The sequence below is a fragment of the Larus michahellis genome, chromosome 3 (genome assembly GCF_964199755.1).
Source record: "Larus michahellis chromosome 3, bLarMic1.1, whole genome shotgun sequence".
In the NCBI taxonomy this organism is placed as follows: Eukaryota; Metazoa; Chordata; class Aves; order Charadriiformes; family Laridae; genus Larus; species Larus michahellis.
Window position 1 is genome coordinate 34,987,827 of NC_133898.1, and position 24,037 is coordinate 35,011,863.

General features: G+C 39.2%; 1 protein-coding gene across 2 annotated transcripts in view; it reads left to right on the forward strand.

The window, feature by feature from the left end:
• PRKCE (protein kinase C epsilon) overlaps positions 1-24,037 on the forward strand; it is a 298,319-nt gene that overhangs the window by 244,533 nt on the left and 29,749 nt on the right. For both annotated transcript variants that reach the window (XM_074579637.1, XM_074579639.1), the window contains exon 12: positions 22,863-23,001. In XM_074579637.1, the coding sequence (XP_074435738.1) occupies positions 22,863-23,001 (139 nt within the window). The remainder of the gene's footprint in view (positions 1-22,862; positions 23,002-24,037) is intronic.

A 24,037-nucleotide genomic window follows, 5' to 3' on the forward strand; every position in this document is an offset into this window, starting at 1 on the left:
AAGAAGTGAATTTTAAATGTTTAGTAACCATAACTGAATGGTAACTTCCATCAGAGGCCATTGGCTTTCCCACCAACTGGGATTCAAAGGGAAACTTCTCAGAGAAGTAGTCTCCTTTCCAGAGACATCACAAACAGCAGGACATTGCATCTTCTGTGGAAAATAAATCTCTGTGAAAGGGGTCTTTCAGACAAAAATCCAGTTGCCTTTAGAAAACTTTTTTGCTAGCTGCAGCTCTTAATCTCCACCTTGTATTAACACTGGTATGATGTTTGCATACTGGGTTGGACTTTCGGCCGTACCACCTTGTGTAGGTTTGTTTTCAAGTGCTGAAGATCCAACACATTTCTTACCTTTGCTGCCTGTATCACGTTTCCTACTCGTTGCATTTATTTCCAAAGCTATGTATTTGTACGTTTAGATAGTAGAACGTGACAACTTCAGAATTTATAAGTATCTATCATAAAGGAAACAGACAAGATTGGTACTTTAAAAAGTAGAAGGATTTTGAGGATTTGTTTCCATAAAAAGACTTGAGCTAATTTCCTCTTCCTGAAAACTGGAGTTTAGACACTTTGTAGTTAGCAGTCAGTTTAGTGATTTCTGTGAACCAGCAAGAAAGAATTGGTAAAGTTACCTTCCCTCTTCTTTATGAGTGTGCATTCATTCTCCCTTTTCTCTCTCTGCTACCATCCTTCGTCTCACATCCTCTTCTCTCTCCTCTCTTTCTCTTTTCTCCCTCTTTTCCCTTGTCTTATGTGTAGCTTCTGCTGTGTGTTGGCTCCTAGCTGCATTGAATAGCTGCGTGTGCCTGCATTCTTTCTATGACTTTTTATCATCGAAATGCTTCAATCCAAGGAAAATGTCATTCTGATGAGACAATTCTTTGTAATTTAAACTTTGCAAGCTACTCTGAATTTCTGATTCAGAAACTATGCTGACATGTCTTTGGCATGCTATAGTAAAACGCTAAAATTGTAAACGGTGTGTTATATTGGGTGTATTATCAGAAAAGGCAAAAGAAGAGAAATAACATGAGCTGTAGGATGAAAGCATAAACTAAAAAAAGCAACAGGAAGAACATTAGGAACAGATTTAGATGTATTCTGCTTTGACACAGGCTTTTGGATCCGGGCATAGTTATGTCCGTAAGAATAACTCATTTTCCCAACCGGGGGATACTAGGAGCTTTAACAATTTGTAAAATGTGTATCCCAGTTACTCTATAAAATACAATTAGAATGAAGAAGTTAGAGATTATCTTTGAAGAATTAATCATAAGAAAATGTCACCATTCATTCATAGTGTGCCAGGCCCTGGCAGAATGCATGTGTTGATATCAAGCATATGTTAGAATAGGTGTCCTGCACAGGACAGTTTCAGCCCGATTGTTCTGTACCTCACTGCAGCATTTATTACAATGTTAAAAATGCATTGGGGTCAAGTCACTCCTTTACATCTCCTAAGCTCTTATTAGCTGGCAAACAAGGAAAGGAAAGGGGGGGAAGAAAAGAAAAAAACCCTATGCTCCTGAATAACTACCAGTCATAACTACCTAACATGCCTTCAGATATTTTAATAAAGAATACTTGTCTTCTGTGTAATTATATCTCTAGAAAAAACATTGCGGTGTGAAATTAATGGTTATTCACCAAAGTGGGAAATGCTGCTTGTGTGGGCAATACTTCAAGGAAAATGGGGAATATATAAATAAACCAAGATGTTTGATGGAAATGCAGGTTTCAAAATAGCTGCTATACCTTCTGATCTTTTTTCAGCCATGTATGTGGAAGTATTTGTTTGCAGCTAAACATAGTTATATTTTTGGAAGTAAATAACTAGCTTTAGCTCATGCTTTGGCTTGTTGGTTAGATTTTTAGAAAGTGCTATGATGATACTAAATGATCATCTTTTATAATAACTAGTTTATCCTCATTTCCCCTGAAGTTCAAAGAGAAAGCTGGTTCCCTGTTTGGCAGTAGAAATTATTCTGTCAGTTCACGTCTTTGCAACTGGCCCAACTGTTGTTCCCAGACTCGTCCAATTATCTGTTTGCTTACTGGAATTACGTACCTCCCTTTTGTTTATTGATCACATGCTGTAAATAAAGATGAGCCTCGCAATTTTTATATATAAAAATGCTGCTGTTACTAAATGTATCTTGTATGGTAGATACACTTTAGGATAATTTTTGGTGTGGCATTTGTAAAGGTATAATGTTACTGTTGTTGTGTCAAAAACACTTCAGCAACTTAATAAAAATATTTGCATTATCCCTGCCACCTTCCCTCTCATCTGGCATGCAGCTATTCGGGCATATGTCAAGCTGGGGCCTGATAATACAAGTAGAGTCAATCAGACACTAGAGACGTTTCAATCGCGGTTTCTGGCAGTCGATGTTGTTTGTGTTATGCAATTGCACCACTTTGAAAAAATGTATCTAAGCTTCAGGTATTAAGGGCTAGACTATGAATCTCATTTTGCTTGTGAGCTGAACTGGACTTTGAACTCGGTGATGAAAGCTTGTGGACTATGTTCACTGTCACCTGTCCCTGGAGTCTGGTATATTCAAAGTCAAGTCATTGTCAGCTTAATATATATTCTCATATAGGGAAGATGCAACAAACTGGGTGTTGAGAAATTGCCAGTTCCCTGCTCCCCTCTGGTACTGACTTTCAACATTCCTGTGCACTTTCCGCAGTTATATGTAAATGTTAGATCTTATTGTTTCACCTGCAGTTGTTGGGCTGAGGACAGGAGTACCTGGGTGGGTGTCTCTGGCTCTCATTGTAGGAGTTCAAGTGAGGTGACACAAGTGGCCCACTCTGACCTGAAATACATACAAAGAACTGTTGTCTCCCCGGGCAGGGACATCAGCACTAGAATGGGGTACCACTTCATTAACATAAATGCCAGTGCCCCCAGTTCGTATTTGATTTAGGAAATAACTGTGTGAACTACAAACCTTGTTTCAGGGAAGTCCTGACGGGCCAATAGTTGCATGATCTCTGGCGTGCTCCAAGACCATTCAAGTGATTAAATGGGGTGCTCCCTCTGAAAAGTAAAAGAAGGAAACTGAACATACACAATTTCAGTTCACCTGAGAGGATGAACAGTATCTTAACTGGGAAATTAGTGTCACCTGCTTTGGGTTAACTCATTCTTTTGTTTTCGAATGTAAGGTCTGTGAGATGTTGCCTTCAAATCATACAGCACCTGGTCATGGGGGAGTCCTCCTTCATAACTATGGGTGATCACGTTCCTCAGCAATATGAAGTAATAATCCAGCCTGTAACTTGCTGCAGCTTTCTGAGGCTCTGTGCACTCTGTAATTAGTGTGTTGGTTGTGATGAAGGATATATTAACACTGAATTGATGAGAATGTGAATATAAATATGCTGATGCCAATCCTTGAATACCTCCGGGCTTTTTCCATACACAAGTACCCCCAAGAACTTGTTTGAACACTAACTGAATTTTTCTTTGGGTGATCAGTTTTCCTGGCATTCCTGTTTATCAGGGTAACACACACCAGTGTTTCAGAAAGAAGAGCTACCTAAAATTAAAAGCACTTTCATTAGTGTGTTTTTATGTGAAATAAGAATATTTAGAAAGTCTGACTTCACTGGTGGTTGTATGATTCAGTGCAACCTTGGCAAAGTAACGAGGAGTTATATTTACACCCATGAAAATGTTGCATGGTCAGTGGTTAACATGTTAAAAGTCATCATTCTCCCAAGTTACCTTACTGTGTTATTTCTGCATGGCAGCAGCCAAATAAAATTCCCCTCCTCCCTTTTTTGGGGGGCTTTTTAAACTACAAAACTAGACATGGAGCATTTTGGTTTAAGTTTCTTTTTAAGTATGTAAAGATCATATTATTGCAACTCTAAACAGTTAAAGGTTAAATTGCTGCTTGAGCTATGGTCCGTGAAGGAGGGCAAGAAAGACCTTGTACCCTCAGGTAGCATATTCAGACCTAAGCACAGGAATATCCGGAACTCAAGCCCTTCCCCACATAAACTGCCTGTTGCTGGTGTCTGCTACAGAGAAGTTACAGTTTGCTTTTGGCACGAATGGGCAACAAACTATTTCCATCACCTTCAGTAAAAGCAGGAAGCAAGGAGTGAGCTGTGCTGCTGCATGTCTGAGTCCCAGTGTGCCCAAGGACTGCTGCCCAAGCCGTGCCACATGACCAGTGCTCCTGCCTGGGTTTGCACCCCAGGCTTACATCCGTGCTCTGCTCTGCCTGGTCTAGTTTCTGAAACTGAGAGTGAGCTCTGACGGGATTTTAGTCGGTGGCCTTCTGCCCTCTTTGCACTTTTTCTTGCTGGATCCAGGCAGGCTAGCAGTTATGAAAAGCGTAAATAAGCAGGATATCTTCCCCGCAGGAAAAGGCAGTGGGCTGGGGTGGAGAGGCGCGGGGCTGAGGGAGATGAGAAGCAGGAAGAAGGGTTGGTTCCCAGGCTTCTGGCATTCGGACTGAGGGAGTCCACCCTGCCATCTGCCCAGCTTATGTATTGTGCTAAAGGCTGCTGTCGTATAGGAGAGCCTTTGACAAGGTTTCCAGCTGTGGAAGGATGAGTAAAGGCTGTGGGAATAGGATATGAACCACGCGGTCTTGCCAACAGTAGAATGCTTTCTAAATTTCTCCTGGGTTTGGAACATAAGAAAGTCCTCGGTTGGCTCTTGCGTGGGAGTTGGGTATGTGGAGGAGCAGTGCCGGGCAGTTAATATTTAGAAGGATAGAGCTGCACCATTGACCTCATTTGGGGAATGACAAGGTGCTTCCAGGGGGAGTTCCCGGTAGCGAGGTCAGCATTGTTTTTTTGCTTCATGTTTATTTGGTGCAAGATTTTCTTGTTTAATGACCGTTTGTATAGTGCTGTATTGTGTAAATAAAGCTATGACCTTTACCTTCTGATAACAGTATAGGAGTGAGTTAATGTTAAATGGGAGAGGGCAGGGAGTGGGAATCTGCCAGGGTTAATGCCAAGTTTACATTCCTGTGAGGGCAGCCATGTTCCGGTGCACTCAGTAGAAAGGGCGACGGTGCTTCTCAACAGATAATAGCACCGAAATCTTACTGAGCTTATTTGTATTTATTTCTGGGTGAATGTCAGTGATTTTAGATGACTGATGTTTGTGCTTTCTATTTTATAACAGGAAGAAATGTGTGTTATCTTTCTGCATTTGATAAGATTTTAACTGACAGAAACATACACAAAATACAAATCCACCAGAGCTGCAGCACGTGTAAAACTGAAATGTACTGACACAAGACAATCCCTGTAGTTTTCCTAAAATGCTGAGGCACAGCTTTGTTTCTAAAGAAACATGTACACCAGTTCCAAACAAAATCATATTCTTCAAACAATTTTCTAACAGAAGAAAGAGAATGCTTTTTGTTTCACAGTGCATTAAAACTTTGACGGTGCTTCCTAACTGTAATTCTGCTACTAACAGGCAAAAGTTAGGGCTGAATTTCGCTGTGCCCTTCAGTCGTGTTTGTCTTCAAACAATGGAAAATATTTCTATAACCCAGTTGCAGTGGTGTTGAAACTATGTCACGATAAGGGTGAGGCTTTGCCTTTTTGCATGCTATTGAATGCATCTGCCAAAGTTTCATAGTAATACAGAGAAGTGCACAACAAACATGGCTCTGAGGCAAAAGGCGTTTCACAAAGATTTTCTTGTGCTCTTGAGATGCAGCAGAGAAGTTGGAGAGTACTGCAAAACATTAGGTGAAAACATGTAAGGAACTCTAGTGTTTTTTAAATAATTATGTTAAAAATACTAAACAACCTTAAAATGAAATTGGGATGATATGCTTTGGTAAAGACATTTGCATACAACTTTTTCCATCTTTTGGTCAGAACCTTGCTACTTTTGGCTCAAGTTTTGCATTTATTTTCTTTTCCCACTCCTCCCCCCCCCAGATTTTATCCACCTCCTTGTTATAGAAGAACTTATCACTTAGACACTGCTCCAGCAAACATTTCTGCATGCAGATCACTGTACTCATAGGCTGATTTTGATTCAGTGAGACAATCCACATGCGTGAAATGTGCAGCTTCCTGGATGATTTGGGACTTTGGTTTGACTTTTCAGATTGAAAATGTGATTATTTTAAAATAGAAATCCTCACATTTGAGAATTCCCTGATATTAAAAGCTATGTGTTATTTTGCTTAGCATTGCAAAAGGCTGTGGAAAAATAATTTAGCCAATCTGAAAGCTAACATAACTGAGTTATCACTGAAACTTTTGAAAACTTTAAAAATATCTGTTTAGCTGACAACTTGTACTGAAATGTAAGAAAACAGAAATAATACTGTTCACTGGGAAGTTAACTAAAATGGCCTAATGAACTAAAACGGAGAAAATACAGCCAGTAAGAACCCCAGCATTTTGGGGAGTGCATCTGAGTCTCTACTGCTACCAGAATAAACAATGGTAGGATTACATCAGAAGGACCTTGGACAGACTAGGTGCAGTCTAGCTGGGGGAATCAGAAAGTGGAACAAAATGGACCAGCACATGCCTGTGCTGAAAATGAGCGGAAAGGTGAGGGGTAGCAAGGCCAGAGCGGTAACAAGTCGCTTACCTTCTTGTGTCAGAAGTAATATCTGCTCCTCTTCACCTGCCCATGTTTCACAGGGTCCAAACAAGCAGCTTCCCAGAGCAGCAGACAGTGGCAGAAATACAATGTCTTCATCATCTCAGCAGCATTGGGCACGTGTGGAGGCAGCAGATGTGGAGCAGGGCTAAGCCGGAATGGCAGTGAAGCCAAGGCCAGATTTTACTGAGATGGGAGTTTGTGTGGTTCTGCACTGTGATACACCCAGGGATGGATGCCACCAGGAACAGACACTCTCCTCCCACCACCACATTGAATTTTGACCCCCCAAGATTATGTTGGGGGTATAATGTCTTGGATTAAGAAAAATTCCTTTGGTAACATCCAGTTTATGAGGAGAAGCCCAAGTGGCACTTCTCACAAAGTACACATCAGATGGGTCTTCACTTCTTGCCACCTGCTTCTCGAATTTGTTTCCAGTAGTCAGTCTTGTGAAACAGCAGAGAGAGAGAAAAAAATAAAGGGGAGAGGCCAAAAATAATGCCAATATTTACATAGGTGTACCTTTTCCTCCAGACTTTAATTTCCTTCTGCTGATGTATAGAAGGCACCGAAAATAGTGTTCTCCAAAGCATGTCAAATGCAAATAGTACATGCTGTTTTGTACATTTTTTAACGTAGATTTGACAGTGGCAGTTGTAAAAGTATTCTTCACAAGGTATTGCAGTCTTAGGGCATGTGATTGCCCCTTGAAGGGGAAGGAAGGATGGTGTGGCTTCAACAGTAGACAGCCAAGATGGCAGCTGGTATGGGTACACCTTGGTATGAAACTGAATAATACAGAAGCACTGCCCTAAAAAAACCAACCAAAGAAAGCTTGGTCATGAATAACCTGAAGTGAGGAACTTCATGTATTCAAAACGTGGAATATTAAGGATAAAATTAAGTAATAACAAATAAACATTATAGCACTTCACCAGGTATTTACTTACTTTATTATAGGGTTTCCAAGGGAGATCCTGTGGTCTATTAACACTCATTTAAAAAAAATGCCTAAATATATTCTAACAAACACAAATAATGAGTCAGATGGAATTGCTATGGTCAATTAAGCGGGTAATGGATATTTAAAAGCTTCCAAACATCAATAAATCTGAAGCAGCTCTAAAGGAGTACTTGTAGAACAAAAATAATATGCACTTAAGAAACTGCCTGAGTACATATTTGCCTAAACTTAACCACCAATGAGAGGACAGCAAGCGTTTATGGTACTGTATACTGAGGGCATAAAAAGGCATACCTAATGTGTGCCAGTTCATCTGGTGATAATCTGTAATAGGTCCAAAGGGGCCATAACAATTATAAAGAGCCCCTGATTCTCATTTATACGGAAGTCTTTAAATACCTGATAGCATAAAAGGATCCTCAGATTATGAACGGGGGAAGTAGACGGCAGCTCAGCAGCGTACCCCTTGGGACGAGGCTGAAGGCAGTCCTTTGCAAGCTGGTTGAAGCTGCCTCTGCCAAAACTCTCTGAGCTGGTTTTCACAGACACTGAGGGAGAAATGCCCAGGGTGGACATGAGAGAAACCCTTTGGACAACACTGGGGTTTGTGCAGGTTCTCTTTTCACCTTTTGAAAAATCACAAAAGGGAAGTGAGGGGATCTTGTGTCAGCCTCCACGAGATTGTAGTGAGTGGTACACTTGCACACACAGTAGGACAAACGTTCTGTTTTTCTGTGGATGACTCAAGAGGAAGAGGACTTGGCTACGATTTTTAAACATCTGCAAATTAGGTAGAAGTTGTTCTGTCCATGAGCAGAAGAGTCAGAAGAAATTTTGAAACAGCATCCTGGAAATTCTCTGTGTAGTAATAACAACAAAACATTAGCTGATGTTAGTGAGCTATAGAGATGACAAAATCTGATATAATCAGTGACAAATCTGATATAAAACATTATCTTTACAGCCTCTTCTACCCTGGCTCAGCTGTGGGTGCTCTTAGTTAGGCCACGATAATTGTCTGTATAAACCAAATCCAGAAGATGTATGCTGAAATCCCCAAATCCTGCCATAGAAAATGGGGTTTACTTTTTACACACCTTATTTAATAGAATACACTTTAAAAGCAATCAAACACAGTTATGTTTGCCTAATTACAGCGATGGTAGCATGGGGGTATGAAAGAAAGTGGAAGGGATGATGCCTGGGGCAGAGCGGGCAGTAAAGGGTTGAACTGTGTCATTGGTAATGGAGTACTTCATGTCATCATTTGAAGTCTGAGTCTGGGTTGAGGATCGTACTATAGTGCCCCTTAATATTTAATTTGCTATACTATCAAGTCTTAATGCAATGCTGCAAATTGGCTACAGAGACTTTAAACTAACACCCACATTTGTTTCAGGGTTGGGCAACATTGAGTTTATTACATCGTAGGCATGTCTTTGGGATATAGCACAACTTCTGCAACTTCTATCCCATTTTGTTTTAAAAGTGCTTTGATAATCTTTCTCAGATTCGTTCTTTCATGCATTTTTATTTGGAATTCAGAACGAGATAATACTTAATATGTTGTAAATGTGATTATCGCATGACATGAGTGTATAGAGGCTGCTACCTGGTGTGTAAGAGACTGGTTCTTTAAAAACCATGATTCTCATTTACAGTAAAAGCTCTTTCTGACACCAGAGGAGCAAAGCAATTTTACAATGGAATTAAATTGTACTCAGTGTGCTCAGTGTAAGGCTGTCAGAAGGATGCAAAGAGACTTTATTGAACATTATAATTTACTGAAACTTTATGTAAAATAGTTCTTCCGTAAGCTGTATAATTATATTTCTTGATAGTCTTTGCCCACGTAACTATCTGGGAGTTTTATAGGATAATTTCTGATCTTGTCAGACCATAGAGTCTGGTTAGCAGGTCTCTGAAAAGAGCCCTAATGGCTGGACGCATAGAAATTACAAAAATAATTCCTCAGGCTCAAAATAGATTTATTTTTTTATATTGACAAAATTGTTCAAGAACAGCCCGCTTTGGTCAATAGTTTACATTATAATCCTACTAAAGTCAGTATTTACGTGCAATGACTACCCAGTAAAAGTACCAAATGTTAGAGATTAAAATCACGTTTTAGTCTCGCAGATCTTGTATTCAGAATTGCCTCTCTTTTTTTTTCATTTGGGCTGGACTATTAGACTCTTCTCTGTAGCCTCTCTGTCTTTACAGCTGAAGGTAAATTGGTATAGCACTCTTTGCCAACCTTGATGTTGGCACTGTAACTTTCCTAAGTCATGCCATGCTTTATTTCATGTGAGTAACCCATGAGTCATCTTTCCGTATTAATTAAAAATAGTGGGGTGCTTTGTATAAGTAGATTTTAAGTGATGATATTACACGTTGGCACTACAGTCGAAGTAGCATTCTCGAGCATGTGTTTTCTGGAGGAGATGAGGGAAGGCTGCAGGAGCTACATTAAAACAGCGCTGGAGCCGAACTTCCTGGACAAGAAAAGTTTCTCTAGGAATATTTGTGCAGCTTTCTGGCTGAGGTTGGGGGTGAAAGTAGTTTAATTTTGCTACACAAATGTGATTTTAAAAGAGTATCTTGTAAAATATAGCTCTCTATTAACATACATAACCCTTTTTAATTATGTATCAAAGCAAGGTTTGGAGTTGGAACCATCAGTTTGAAGCACAAGCTTCTGTGACCTCTGATTGGAAGCAGCGTTAGGAGTTTATTTTGTGTATAGATCAACATAGAAGAGCAAGCAACTCCCATTTTTTCAGGCATCTTCTTCATACTTTACAAACAAATAATAAAGAGTCTTTTTAATTTTGCCAGAATCCCTCCACTGCAGTAATCTTCCATCAAACATAATAGAAAGTTGTTAACTCTACAGAATTTTGAAGCAGACAAATCTATATGTATAACAGAATGCTTTTAGAAGGTTAAAAAACAAAACTAGATTTAACTCACTGTTTTTACAAGAATTTCTGCAGAAATCTGTTAAACTGCTGTTGACTGCTGCTGTTTTGATCCATGATAAATACAGCAGGGTTAGAAAAGGTTTTTAATTAAAAGCCTACATGCCCTTCCCAAGTTCAGACCATGTGATTGTGTAAAAAGATGTTTGGGCATGTGAACTATGCTACTGAAATCAGAATAGAAGAAAAAATTATTACAATCTTTCTTCTAGTGATTCCATATAAGTAAACATTTTGTTGGAAGCAACATTCTTGCTGAGTTACATCATTTCATTCATGCTATATAATTTATTTAGTCCATTCTGCTTAATATTACACATAACACTCTGTGGAAAAGCTTTCCATAAAAAGACCCAAGAGGTTGAACTGAGACTAAAGTGAGGTTGGAAAAAATCAGTGTCTGTACAAAAGTTCACTGTAGAGGGTTTTTTTCTGGCTAAGAAAGCATTTTTCTCCATGGAAACATGATACGGAGCTTTACCAGGAGTCTGCTTACTGCTAGGAGCTGTGTTTGTTCCCTGCTAAGGACACCCTTGGGAGCATAAGGAAGAGAATTCTGATAAATTTGTTTCTTTCATAAAAAGAAATAGTGAATGTAGAAACCTTCAGCAACCCTTCTCCTTTACACTTTCTGGGTATCATAAAGCTGCAGAGTACAGAAAAGGCACTGGAATGTCGGCTCATGCTGGCACATTAATGGCTTGCTCAGGATATGCTCCCAATCAGCTGGGTTTGGCCATTTTATTGTATGCCCCATGTTGTGGTTGCCAGACTAAGCTATTGGGTTTTTTAAGCATCTTCTTTAGAGGTCTACAGATTGTATAGAGTTTACTCAAAGAAATGAAAGAAAAAGATGACCAAGTTATAAAGTAGGTTCCCAGCATTGCCACATTTTCATTTTTTGCCCTGAATCTAATGGTGGTTCTGCCTGTTCCCGATAGAAGCACAAAATCAGCATTATTGAGGATATAAAAATGTGCTGCCCTTTACAAACAGATTGTAATATTTTAAGAGCTCTTCATCTTCACTGTGTGTTTTCATCTTTGAGTATGTTGAGCTCAAAAAAGGGTGGGGGGCAAGGGAGAACAGGACTTAAGGTGAGCTTTGGAGGCCGCCTGCTAGCACTCAATAGCCTCTACTTTGTGCATCTGTGTTCAGTAAGTAGGTAACAAAGTTGCGTGACGAGTCGGCTTTCAGTCTTATTGCAGTGCCTTCTCCTTTATGAACCAGAAGTGGACCAAAGCACAGGGTTTTCTTAGTAGCTGCTGGGAAAACATGCCATGCTTTTCCCTTCTTTGCCCAGTCAACAATACGCTTGGAACTGGTCATTTCCAAAGGAGGTGTTGACATTTCTGTTACAAGTTAAAAAATTGTCATTTGGCATTCATGAAAGAAAAAAAGACTTTTTCTCTAGAAAAAGAATAGGGTCAGAGCACAGGATAGGAATGCTATATACCTTAAATGAGTCTGTATTTAATGTGACAGCAGGATGACAATGGACAGAATTGGATCAAATTAACCTACGCTATTGTAGCTTTGACTTTTGTGTAATAGTCATTTCAAAACTTACACTCGATCTTAATAGGCAGCATGATGGAAACGATAGGCTTCCAACTGAGGGAAGGTTTTGGCCCAGTATTGTAATTGTGAATGAAAACCCATCTCCCCTGTTGGGTTTATATCATACTAAAATCATACTGGTATTGTTACGCAGCATGAGGTTGATTGACCTTTAGGCTAGGGGAAGTGTAAGGCTAACAAGTTAAATGCCATTGAAAACAACTATCTAAATCATAAATTCAAAATGACCTGGTTTATGCATCTAAGATTTAAGGAAGAAAATGGGAGAAGTGGGATGAGATCCAGAACTAAACATCTGAAAGAGAGAGACTGAAGTAGTCAACTTCAGTTGATTAAACGTATTCTGATCCTGTTTTTCTCTGGTGTCTTGACCTTACTAAAGTTCACTTAGTATGTAATGGAAAAAACAACTGGTTTGATAGCAAAATACAGGAAATGCCTTCAATCATGGCTGATTACAGTAGCAGCTTTTCTTCTGTTGTTTTCATTTTTTTAGAACGCTCTTTCTATATGCCTGAAACAATGTAGAATAATAATGCTTTGGAGCCCTTTATTTGCTGTGTCCAAGTAGAGCAATTAATTGTCTGGCTTTTTGATGGATATGCATGTTGGGAGTTTTTGCAGTCAGGAGAGTGCCCTATGACATAAGTGAGAAAAATTAAGAGTTATTACAGGGCATAACTTCAAAGCCTAGCAAATTGGGAGGTGTGTGTGTGGCAATTCCACCATGAGTAACAAGATGAATGCAGGTCTTTTTTTAAAATCTGCCTTTGTTTGGCTTTCTCCTACAAAAATGGAAGGTTTACAACTAATTTGAATGAAATCTCTATCTGGAAGCCAGGAAGCAGCTTATACTGACTATACACAAAGGATCAGATTCATCTCACCTAGCTTTAGGAATGCAACTGAAGCTTCCAAGTCAGGATCCTGCTTGTCCTGGAGTGCATTTACAGTCAGTGGAGAAGGGTAGACTTCTTTAGGGACATGTTGAGCCCACATGTTCTGTGAACCATCCGCTCAGAGATATCTGTGGACATTGGCCATGGAGGGAGCCTGGGGCAAACCGTGGTACCTCAATTACACCATAATGTCTGGTGCGATAGATCTGGGTCAGGATCCTGGGAAACACAGGAAAGAAAATTACCATAAAACAGGAGCAAAATGTTTCATAGCTCTACTGACTTTCATATTTAAGGTAAATTTTAAAAAGGATGGAGTTGCGGTTGATTACATTATATCCTTTTATTCTGTCTTTCCTATTATCTGTATAAGGCAGTAATATATCCTTGTTGTGGGTTATTAAGAGTTACAAGGCTTCATCGCTGGAATAGCTGAATGAGAACTGCTACAGAAATGCAAGATGCTACCTGGATAGACATGCATTTGTTGGCTGTATGTTTTTCTGTTCTGTGTAAGAAAGGTTCACTCAAAAATAGTGAAGAAAGAATTTCAGTCTTTTCAGTTTGCCACAGAAACTGTATGCCTGAAACCCAAGTACTCTTTTCTTTGTGTTTGCATAATTAGTGTTCCATTGTTGCTCAAATGATAGTAACTTTGTCATCCTACCTACTAAGGTCACTGAGAAAAAAAAAACATTGCTTTTGGTTTCCAAAAATCCCTTTTGAACAGATACAAACTTAATTAATGTGACTGCCAATAAGTTTGCTTTCTAAGGTTCTGGTAACATTTTTTTGGAATTGAGTTTTTGAAACTTGATCTGACAAGCTTTTCTAGCTTCACGCCATCCTTTCACTGTCTTTCATCGAGTGGTTTTATGAAATAACTATTTAGTATTGTTTTGTTTAAAAGGATTATAGACATACATAGTAGGCACTTTTAGTTTGCGCTCCACCTAACCTATTGTTAAAATATGCAATCTTGGTTTTATGTTATTTGAGATATAAAAATAAGAGCACAAAGCCTTGAACCTCACAGAGCAGAATACCGCAGCTTGAGTCAGTCCTTGGCTAAGCCTGCGGACCTCTATTGTCTTAGTGGGATCACGGAGGTGTCAGTGAGGGACGGGGTTTATCACATTACATATTTAGCAATGACTTAACTCATGGGCTTTGTGGCAGAGGCTGAAACAGTAAATATCATTGGTGGTAGTACAGATTTCCCCCTGTCATTCCCAGCCTGAACGCATGGAGGCAGTTAGGAATTTTTCATCTAAAATCTTCAAGAAAAAAAGTTAGAAAGTGGTGGTTTTAACCAAAGTGAGAAAGAAATTAAAAAAAAAAATCCCTGAGGGAACTGCTAGTAGCCTTAGTGTCGGGGCTGTCTCGGGGGCGGGGGGGGACCAGGCCGCGCAGGCAGCTCCGCCTCAGTTGGGAGCCAGGCGCTGTCCTGAGCATCAGGCCGTCGGCTCGTCACACGCCACTCTCACAAAAAGCTTTCAACAGTCTGTGTTTTCACTCAGCGTGAAGTACAAATGGTTTGTAAAACCTCAAGAAGCCTTACAAAATGAGACAATTGTTTGCTGTCTAGTTTAGCTGCCGTTTTCTGAGGCGGATTGTTTGTCCTGTACAATAGGCCTAACATGAAGCCAGCTCCATTCATGACAGTTCTTACTTCATATAAAAATTGCAGGCCTGTGGGCCATGAGAAGGCAGAGTTGCTACTGGGATCCAACACAAAACCTGTCCAAATCAGGGCTTTGGCGGTAGGCTAAGTCAAGAGGAACAGTTGTACCGCTACATCCCATTCCTGCCTCGCGCTCATGAAAAAACTGTTGCATTCCCAGGTAGGGGTCATGGAAGGATGAGGTTTATAAAGCACTGTGATGTGAATGTAAAAGGCAACCCTCTCTTGGAAAGAAGTAGAGACCACTCCCTTCTGTGCTCAGCCAATTTTTGATAATGTTTTACATAATACATTTAAACTTGTACAAATTTCACTTACATTCACAAATAAAAATGTGGAAATAATAAGAAAGGAAAAACCACACAAAGGAAAGCTGTTAAGTACCATATATTTATTTGTCTGCACATTATTTTAAGGAAACTCAGCATAATAAGATAAGCAGATCAGGCACTGTAATGTCCTAGGCTGCTACCGACAATTGTAAGAAAGTTATGGTCAAAGCCATTAAAAAGCCATATATAGAAATTATTTTATAGAAAATGTTTTTATGCTACCAGAAAAAGTCATTGGTTTCCTTAAGCTCCTGGAAATTAATATTAAACCTTTGTTCAATACGTCATTAAGACATCAGTAAGTAGTTAGGGCCACATGATGAACACACGGCCTTCTTTGCCATTTCAGGACCTTGCTGACCTGCGAGTTTTCTCAATGGTAATGTTGCTGGAGGAAGTGATGTTATACATCGTGCAAGCCAAACTTTTGCCTTGTAACGACTAGGGTTTACAGAGCCGCAGATAGCAATTGTGTATTTGCCTCCCTCTGATGTCCTTGGTGGGTAGACAGCCAACTGCCTTTTGCTACATCCCTCCTCTTGTCACTGCCATCCCCTTAGTCCACAAGATACTTGTGCAAGTGGCAGGGTGATGGACATTGTGTTATATAAGGAAAGTAAACGTGTGTGTTTTTAAAAGCAAACGTGCCTGACAGAGAGTGTCATTATGGTCACATTAAAAGTTGGCATTTCCCATTAATGTTTACCCTGCTGGCTGAACTATCGCTGTTTTCTTCAATGAAAAGGAGCTATAATACCTGGAATCCAACTCTGGATTCCATTTACTGGAAAGCAAGTCTGTGCTCTTCATTCATCTGCCGCTAGCCATTATACATACTGATTCACATCAGTATAAGGTGGATTCACTTTATTCCAAACTTGGCAGTGCTGAATAGGAGCAGTTTTCAAATCTGCACAGCAGGTTTTTCTGTATATTGCTGAGTACGGCTCAGCTATAGTTTTATAGGGAGGTGACTCTGACCCTCTGCTCCGCACTGGTGAGACCCCACCTGGAGTTCTACGTCCAGCTCTGGAGCCCTCAGTGCAGGAAAGACATGGACCTGTTGGAGCAGGTCCAAAGGAGGGCCACAAAAATGATCAGAGGGCTGGAGCACCTATGCTATGAGGACAGGCTGAGAGAGTTGGGGTTGTTCAGCCTGGAGAAGAGAAGACTTCGGGGAGACCTTATTGTGGCCTTGCAATACTTAAAGGGGGCTTATAAGAAAGATGGAGACAAACTTTTAGCAGGGCCTGTTGCAATAGGACAAGGGGTAATTGTTTTAAACTATAAGACAGTGAATTTAGACTAGCTATAAGGAAGGAATCTTTTACAGTGAGTTTGGTGAAAAACTGGCACAGGTTGCCCGGAGAGGTGGTAGACGCCCCATCCCTGGGAACATTCAAGGCCAGGCTGGATGGGGCTCTGAGCAACCTGATCTAGTTGAAGATGTCTCTGCTCTTTGCAGAGGGGTTGGACTAGATGACCTTTAATGGTCCCGTCCAACCCTAACTATTCTGTGATTCTAAGCTGACATCCAATGATGCTGCTATTATTGCATGTTTATGCTCACTAACATCAGGAACTACAGGCTCCTTCTTTCCCATGCAGTTTTTCAAATGGGAAAAATTATGTTATTAGTTTGCTTTTTCTTAGAAGTTGCAGTTTGGATTTTCCTATTTATCTCTGATCTGTTGGGGGGGTTTGGGGGCGAAGCCATGCTGATGTGTTGTGACTGAAATACTTAAAGCAATAAAAGAATCCACTAGTAAAGTACAGTCCTGAATATATCTGTCCCATAGTTTATGTATGGAAACTGAGATTAAGTTGGTGAGAGCTAATCACTAAAGAAGCTAACATCAAAACATTAAAATTTTTGACATTGTTTTTGTTGTCTGACCAGTTCCATATATAACTCCATCTTGCTTAGATTATAACTGAGTACATTAATTATCAATATTTTGAGGACACCAATGTGTTTGAAGAACTGAGACAAAGATTTTGGTGAATTTATCAGTCTTCCAGAAAATACCATTTCAGGTGGTATGGTAAAAATGATCCAAGTTCTGTGATAATTACTGCTTGTGATCGAAATTTATTTTGAAAATGCAACATTAACCAAAATTATAGCAAAGAGCAAAGAGTACTGGGTGCAGGACAGACCTGTTGTTGCAGGTGAGCATCTTTGTCTCAAAAGCAATTTGGATACCACTGAGTAAGTTAAAAAGTAATTCTAGGAAAGTAAAAGTCTTACCGTAATTAAATAGAAAAAAAAAATTTCATCTTACTTGTTGAAATTGCTAATTGATATAATGAGCATGTTGCCTTCAGTTATGAATTTCAATAACTGTAGTAACTAGAGAATGGTTCCGATGGTTTTCCATGTTGTTGGGGGAAGTTTCCCTTTTACCTTCTGTGGTTTCTTTTGTGAACGGCTTGGCTTGTCTGTTTAAAGCCTGCAGAGAAGATGTGATTTCCCTCCGTAGGGGAACAGTGGCAATGGTAATGATTTCAAATACGCTATTGAAAGAGTTTATTGCCGTTGAAAACCACCAAAAAAAAATGGTTGTTCAGTAGCTACCTATTTTAGACTTGTGTTGCTTTCAGATCTTTCATGTTTGATGTTCTAAGGATGTTTAGTAAGGTACAGTCCTTCACTGACCTTTCACCCTATAAAGAAATATTCTTGCTCCCAGTGTCATTATTTGTAGGTAATAATTATTATGCTTCATTCGGACCTATGCTTTGAAATGTATACACTTTCTAGTTGTGTTGCTCATTCAACAGTTAGAGTAGAAGCAGATGCTGCGGAGATATTTAATTGTAAAGTGATTGCTCAAGCCAGCTTGTGATCATGTTTCTCAGCTACTTGATCTTGTATCTTCAGATATGGATTTATTTAGTCACTAATGTTTACTGTGTTCAAAGACTACTGTTAGTAATGTTTGGCAGGCTTTCCGATTTTGCTGGCAAAACCAATCTTGACTGTTTAATTGCCTTACTTTCAACAGGAAAATTGTCTGTTATCTAAATGACACATGTGACATAGGGCCACGCACACAAGGCAGTTATCTCGCTGGCTACTGCTGAGAGTCAGACTTTAAGAACCCAGTCCTATGAAGTCCTCGTCCATGGAGCGTTTGTGGGAAGCCAGGGCACTCAGTGTCTCATGGCACTGGCGTGCGGAGGAAGGAATGAGCGTTATGGAAGTTTTCTCGCAGGTTACCTGCAGTCAGCCCACTATTCTGTTCCGACTTGTACTAACCTCACTGTTATAATCCTGATTCTTTCTTGAGATCCTGCCAGTCATTCCAGCTTCTGAGGTGATTGTGATGCTGGACAGTATCCAGAAATAGAAACCGAGGCTTAAATTTCTGTTTAATGCTTTCTGAGAAAAAAAAATATTTAAAAAAAAAACCCAAAACCAAAAACAAAAACCGTTTATGCAATTGACTGCTCAAGTCAACTGAACTTACTGTACAAAGTATCTTGGCAAACAGACAAAGGAGAGAAATAGCTTAATGTAGCACTACCGCATTCAAGCAATCTTGGCATTTTCCTGGCTTAACTGGTATAGGTTGTTTGCAGTTGCATGTAATTACTCAGGTTGTAGGAACTCATTTTGTCAGACACAGATGACTTTCTTAGTTCCTACAGAGAGAATGCAAAATGAGAAAAAGAAGAATTTAATAGACTTTTGTCATTGAGCTATCTGACACTGTATTATTTGGTATGCTCTGGTTTAGAGGTAGACAACTGGCGCTAATACCAGGAACCAACTAAAAGACAGAATGGATCAGGATGGATCGTTCTGTACAGACAATTAATTTACATTCCAGAGCTTGATAGCTGTTTACTTTACTTTTTGAGATGTAGGAGAGCTGGCTGTTTCTTAGAAGAGTTCTGGGGAGATATAAATCTTAAACTAAAACTTAAGGGTTTTTTTCAATGACACTGCTGCTGTGGAAAGGGAAAGACAAGCTTCCTTGGCAGCTCTTTTTATATTATTTTTTCATTTGTTTCCTCATCTCTGTCTGTTTTGTCTTAGTTTTTTTCCTGTGAGGTGTTAAATACCACATTACCTATTCTCTTACATTTATTTAGTTAACTAAGATTTCTTTTTCCAAAGTTGCATAATTAGGGGGTTTTGATGGGGTTTTTTGTTTGGGGTTTTTTGTTTTATTTTTTTTAATCTGGAAACTGTAAATTGACAGAATGGTTTTAAATGGTTTTCAGTGCAAGCACTTAAATGGACTATGATAATCTTGTGGGCTAGCTATGAATTTGGCACTTTGGCAGACTCCCAGCTTACCTTTTAACCTCCCATCTGTACTTTAACAGGAGTCATGCTGCTGTTGTTTTAGCCTCTTCCAAAATTATTTTGAAACTGTGGTTCCTTTGTATTTGTGATAATAAAAATCTACTAGTATTAAATGACATTATTGCATGAGTAATTAAGCTGATGTCCTCAGTGCCTCCAGTAGGGTTTTGAAGAGGCTTATGGGCTTCACTCCTTTGTTTTGGCTTGATGAAGGGGTCCCAGATGTTTTTCTTCTGTCAAGTAGGATTATAGTTTTAGTAAATGGTAAGAAAGTATTGATTTGTGCTTTAACAGGTAGGCTTAAAATTTCACTGTCAGTCTTTACAGTTAGTCAGAATTTAGTATTTATACTCTTCGTGTTTCTCTTTTTGCTCAATTTGTTCATTCTCTTTTTCCACTGTCAAGTTAATTTTTTATTGCTAATTTCTGTGTCTTATACAAATCTTCAAGGTAATAAAGACAATGGTGAGTATCCTGTCCTTCTCCATTATTTGGTGGCTTGCTCTTAGTGCTTTATTACTGTTGAGGTTTCTTTTAGCTTAGGAGTTTCTTGGGTTACTGACTATATCTCCATTAATTCCATGGCTAGCATATGTGTGGCATTAAATGAACCTTAAACAATTTTAGGTCCTAACGGCTCCAGTGTGTCACCTGCCTGCACTGGGAAGTCCTGCCTCTGGGATCAGTGATAAGATAGCATATAAGAGTCTTCTGATGATCACGTACCACTCCAAATTAAGATGGATCCAGTTTTCTTAGCAGCCTCTTGAATTTCATCAGTTCCTATCATAACTATTTGTATTATGACCTTCTTCCTAACAGTCTGTTGTGATGGTGGCTGGAAGTGGTTCCCAGATTACATCAAATATATTCATACTTTGATTTCTTTATCTGAACATCTTGACTTTTTGAAATACAGCTTTCATTCTTACTTAGATGAGGAACATCCAAGATAACACTGCAGTTGGAGGGTTAAAACCTACAGCTACAAGCTTATTTCCTTCTCCCATCTGCAAGAGCTTTATCCTATTCTTGATCACATTCTACTTGATGACGTTACAGTTTTGTCTTAATGCAGGTCTTTTGATTGTAACACTTGTAATTCACTGAAAGAGCAGTTTTGGGAAGGTACATGATTTTTGGAGTGGGGAACTTTATTTTGTTTATTTGACTTCTTTGAGGGGCACAGAGATATCTGTCTGCTCTTGCATGATGTTGGACAATTCTTGCAAATCACTTTCCAGGGATAGGAAGAGGTAGTTATTTGAGGGGTTAAATGGTTGGATGTAGGGGGTTATGTTGTAGCCAGCTGGATCTCAGGTTTTTTAGGAACTCATAAAAAGGATGACCTTAAGGAATGGTAAAATTTGTCATGTGCTCCAAGGGGCCTTATGTGGGTGACCAGCTGAGGATCTACAAAAGCAACATAACTGATCTGGAGATAGCAAAGTCTGGTGTAGGGCGTATCGGTTGCAATGAACATTTCTACAGCCAGTTTATACTTCAGCAACTTAAACCATAGCTGATAAAGCTAATTTGTGTGGGAGACAGTGGATTTACGGTTAGTGAGGTAAATCTGACTCTGTTTTGCCATGTCAGACTTTTTGTACATGCACAAACCGTTTTATAACATGTACACAGCACAACTGATCTCTGCATGCACAGTACGTCATCCAGTGCTTCCAAGAAGTGTCTGATTTACTGTACAGATGTACAATGATTATGCAGATCTTGAGTAGAAAGTCCACTGTGTCCCAGAAATATCTGATTTTTATGCTGTCCTGTGTACATGCTTGAGAAATGTATGTTAGATACAGGTGGGCCAACACATTTGAAAATTTTGAACAAGTGTCAAAAGAAAGGGGAAAAAAAAAAAGAATAAAATCTACATACTGAAATTGGGGTGATAGGGAGAAGAGAACATTTCTGGGGAAGTCCCAGCATGCTGTAGCCTCGGACATGTCCGTACAAACTCTTAACGCAGCCTCGGAAGGGTTGTTCAATCATTTAGTGTGTGTGTGAATGCTTCCACCATGTTACGGTGCCTGGCGTTCTAAGGTCTGTGGGCTGACAGGGAGACGTTTCTCTGAAAAAAATCCTCAGGATAAGGTCAAGGCTTTTCATCCCTCACTCAGGTGGAATTTGTTGGCATAAAGGATTTTTGCAACAAAACCTGTATATTTTCATAGGTTTTTAAGGTGAAATTTGTTTACAGAGGCTGGCATGTGATTTTATTCCACTATCCAAAATTAGAACTTGCCTACACACACTTTTTTTCCTTATGAATTCCACCTCTGGAAATTTTCTCTAATTCTTCTAGGAAAAAAGTGCTGATCAGAAAGTGTCCACACAGAGTCACCTAAGGACACGTGTTCTGCTTTTGTTTCTCATCTCTGTATGCGTTCCTACATAAAATGCCTTCATTTATTGCTGTGTATTTTTAATACACAGCAGAGGTACCTAGAGCCTAGACAGAAGTATACAAATAAAATGGTCCATGCAACGTAAGTGGGGTTTTTTGCCTATATTTTATGTTTGGTTTATTATTTATACATGATAAAATGTTTTTAATTGTGAGGCTTTATTCATGCAAGTGAGGGTTCTTTTATGCATTGACTTTCCAGATCCTTTTATGGTTTAGTCTAAGGCAAGCAGCAGGTAAGTTAAATGGTACCTAGAATCCATTGTGTTGGAACATGCGATAACCATCAGTGGTATATTTAGAAAATGTGCAGAGGGCAAGACAGGAAAGGTGGATATCCCTTTCTCAACCTGTTTTTGACCTCACCCAATTTAATAACCAAAGGATTGTGTAGTTTTGACACAAAGACATTTGTACAACAAGGGATCAGAGACAGCTGCTGAGATGCGTTGTTTAACAAAGAATGCAAAATATCCCTGTGAGATTATTTTTGAGCAGGTTTGAAATGCAGAAAATAATGCTCCCAAAGATGAGAGCATTGGGTTTTATCCCTCTCATTGCGATTTTGAATTGCTAATATACATTCAGAATCCAATTCAAATAATCCAAGTTTGAAAGTACCTATTAATTCAAGCCATATGATAGAGTATGGGTAAATTGGTACTCCTTACTTTGTGCTAATGCAAAAATGGGGAGCGGTTTCATTAGTCATTGTTGGCCTATATTTCACATAAATAGAATGTTATATTTGTAGCAAACAAGACTGAGATCTTTTCCAAACATTTCTGATTCTGTCTTGAATACAGCTGCACTTTCATGCAGCTAAAGAGAGAGTAAAGGCCTGGTCTTGCAAAATGCTAGGCGTTGCCTGCTTCCTTATTGCCTTTAACCAGGTTTATTTAGTGACTGCTACCAGCTCTTCAGGTATATGTGTGAAGGACAGTTCCTCAGTGGTGTTTGTGAAACCATCTGTTTACCATATTCTGTAGTTTATGACGAAATTCCAGAGCATATGATCAAAATTTGAGAGCTGATTTGATTTTGGGCCTTTTTGTTTCAGGGACCTGAAACTGGACAATATTCTTCTGGATGCAGAAGGCCACTGTAAACTGGCTGACTTTGGCATGTGCAAAGAAGGGATTCTGAATGGAGTGACCACCACAACCTTTTGTGGCACACCTGACTATATAGCTCCGGAGGTATTTTTTTGAACTGCACTAAGAATACAGATACTTATCATTTATCAAACTGTTACATGTGTAATTTTAGACACTTTCTACACATAGATGAAAAAAATAGCAGATGCAGACTAGACTGTGACTCGGTTTTTCCTGGGTAATCTTGCAGAAGTTGCTTACTCTGCTGCTCACAAGCAGTATTTCATGTTGATAGGAGTGGCAAAGCATGGGTTTGTTCTCTGAACTCAACCTTATTTTTCTCCATATGCTCATTTCTGACTCAGCATCATTGTGAAGGTGCTTTCTAGCCTTTAAGGTGCTAGATGCAACTAAGTACTGCCAGCACTGGTTTTTAGTACTTATAAAAACTTGCTTAATTTTTCATGAGACTTAGAAGGGGATGTTCATACGGAAGAGACCATACGTTTGGTGTCATTTTGCCTATGGTATTTGTGGGAATATAATTTTTTTCCTTTCTTTAAAGTATCTGTGAGTGAAAGATACTATGTTTGTGTACTTTTCATCATATGGATGAACAGAAAGTATAGACTTGAACAGAAAAGTAGGAACTTTTCCCATGGATGTTGCATATCAGTTGGCAACATCCAAAGTCATTTCAAGGCATTCATTGAATAAAAGAAATGACTGAGAATCCTAAATTTTAATATCCTGAGATGCATTTCCAAGTGCCTAAAATGAACCAATATTGTACAGTTAATCTGCTAGGCAGACTTTGTCTGCTCTATTTAGTTAGTAGCCTGTGCATCTTTCTGCTGAAGTTTCAGTGTGCTCATTTAAGGTATTCTTTTCTGATTCGGTATACTAATTGACTCCTTTGGAAAATTCTTTGAGAATTAATACTGAAAACAAAGCAATAATAAAATCCCAGGAACTTATACATGAAATCTTGATCTCACTGAAGTCAGTAACTCAGGCTTCCTTTTTGTCATCGTAATTGCACAAGTTTATCTCCTGCTTCTATTTCTCTTGCATCATGGTGGTATGTTTCAATTTCCTTTTTTTTAGTAATATGTGAGTTCCAAAGAGTGCCCAGAAC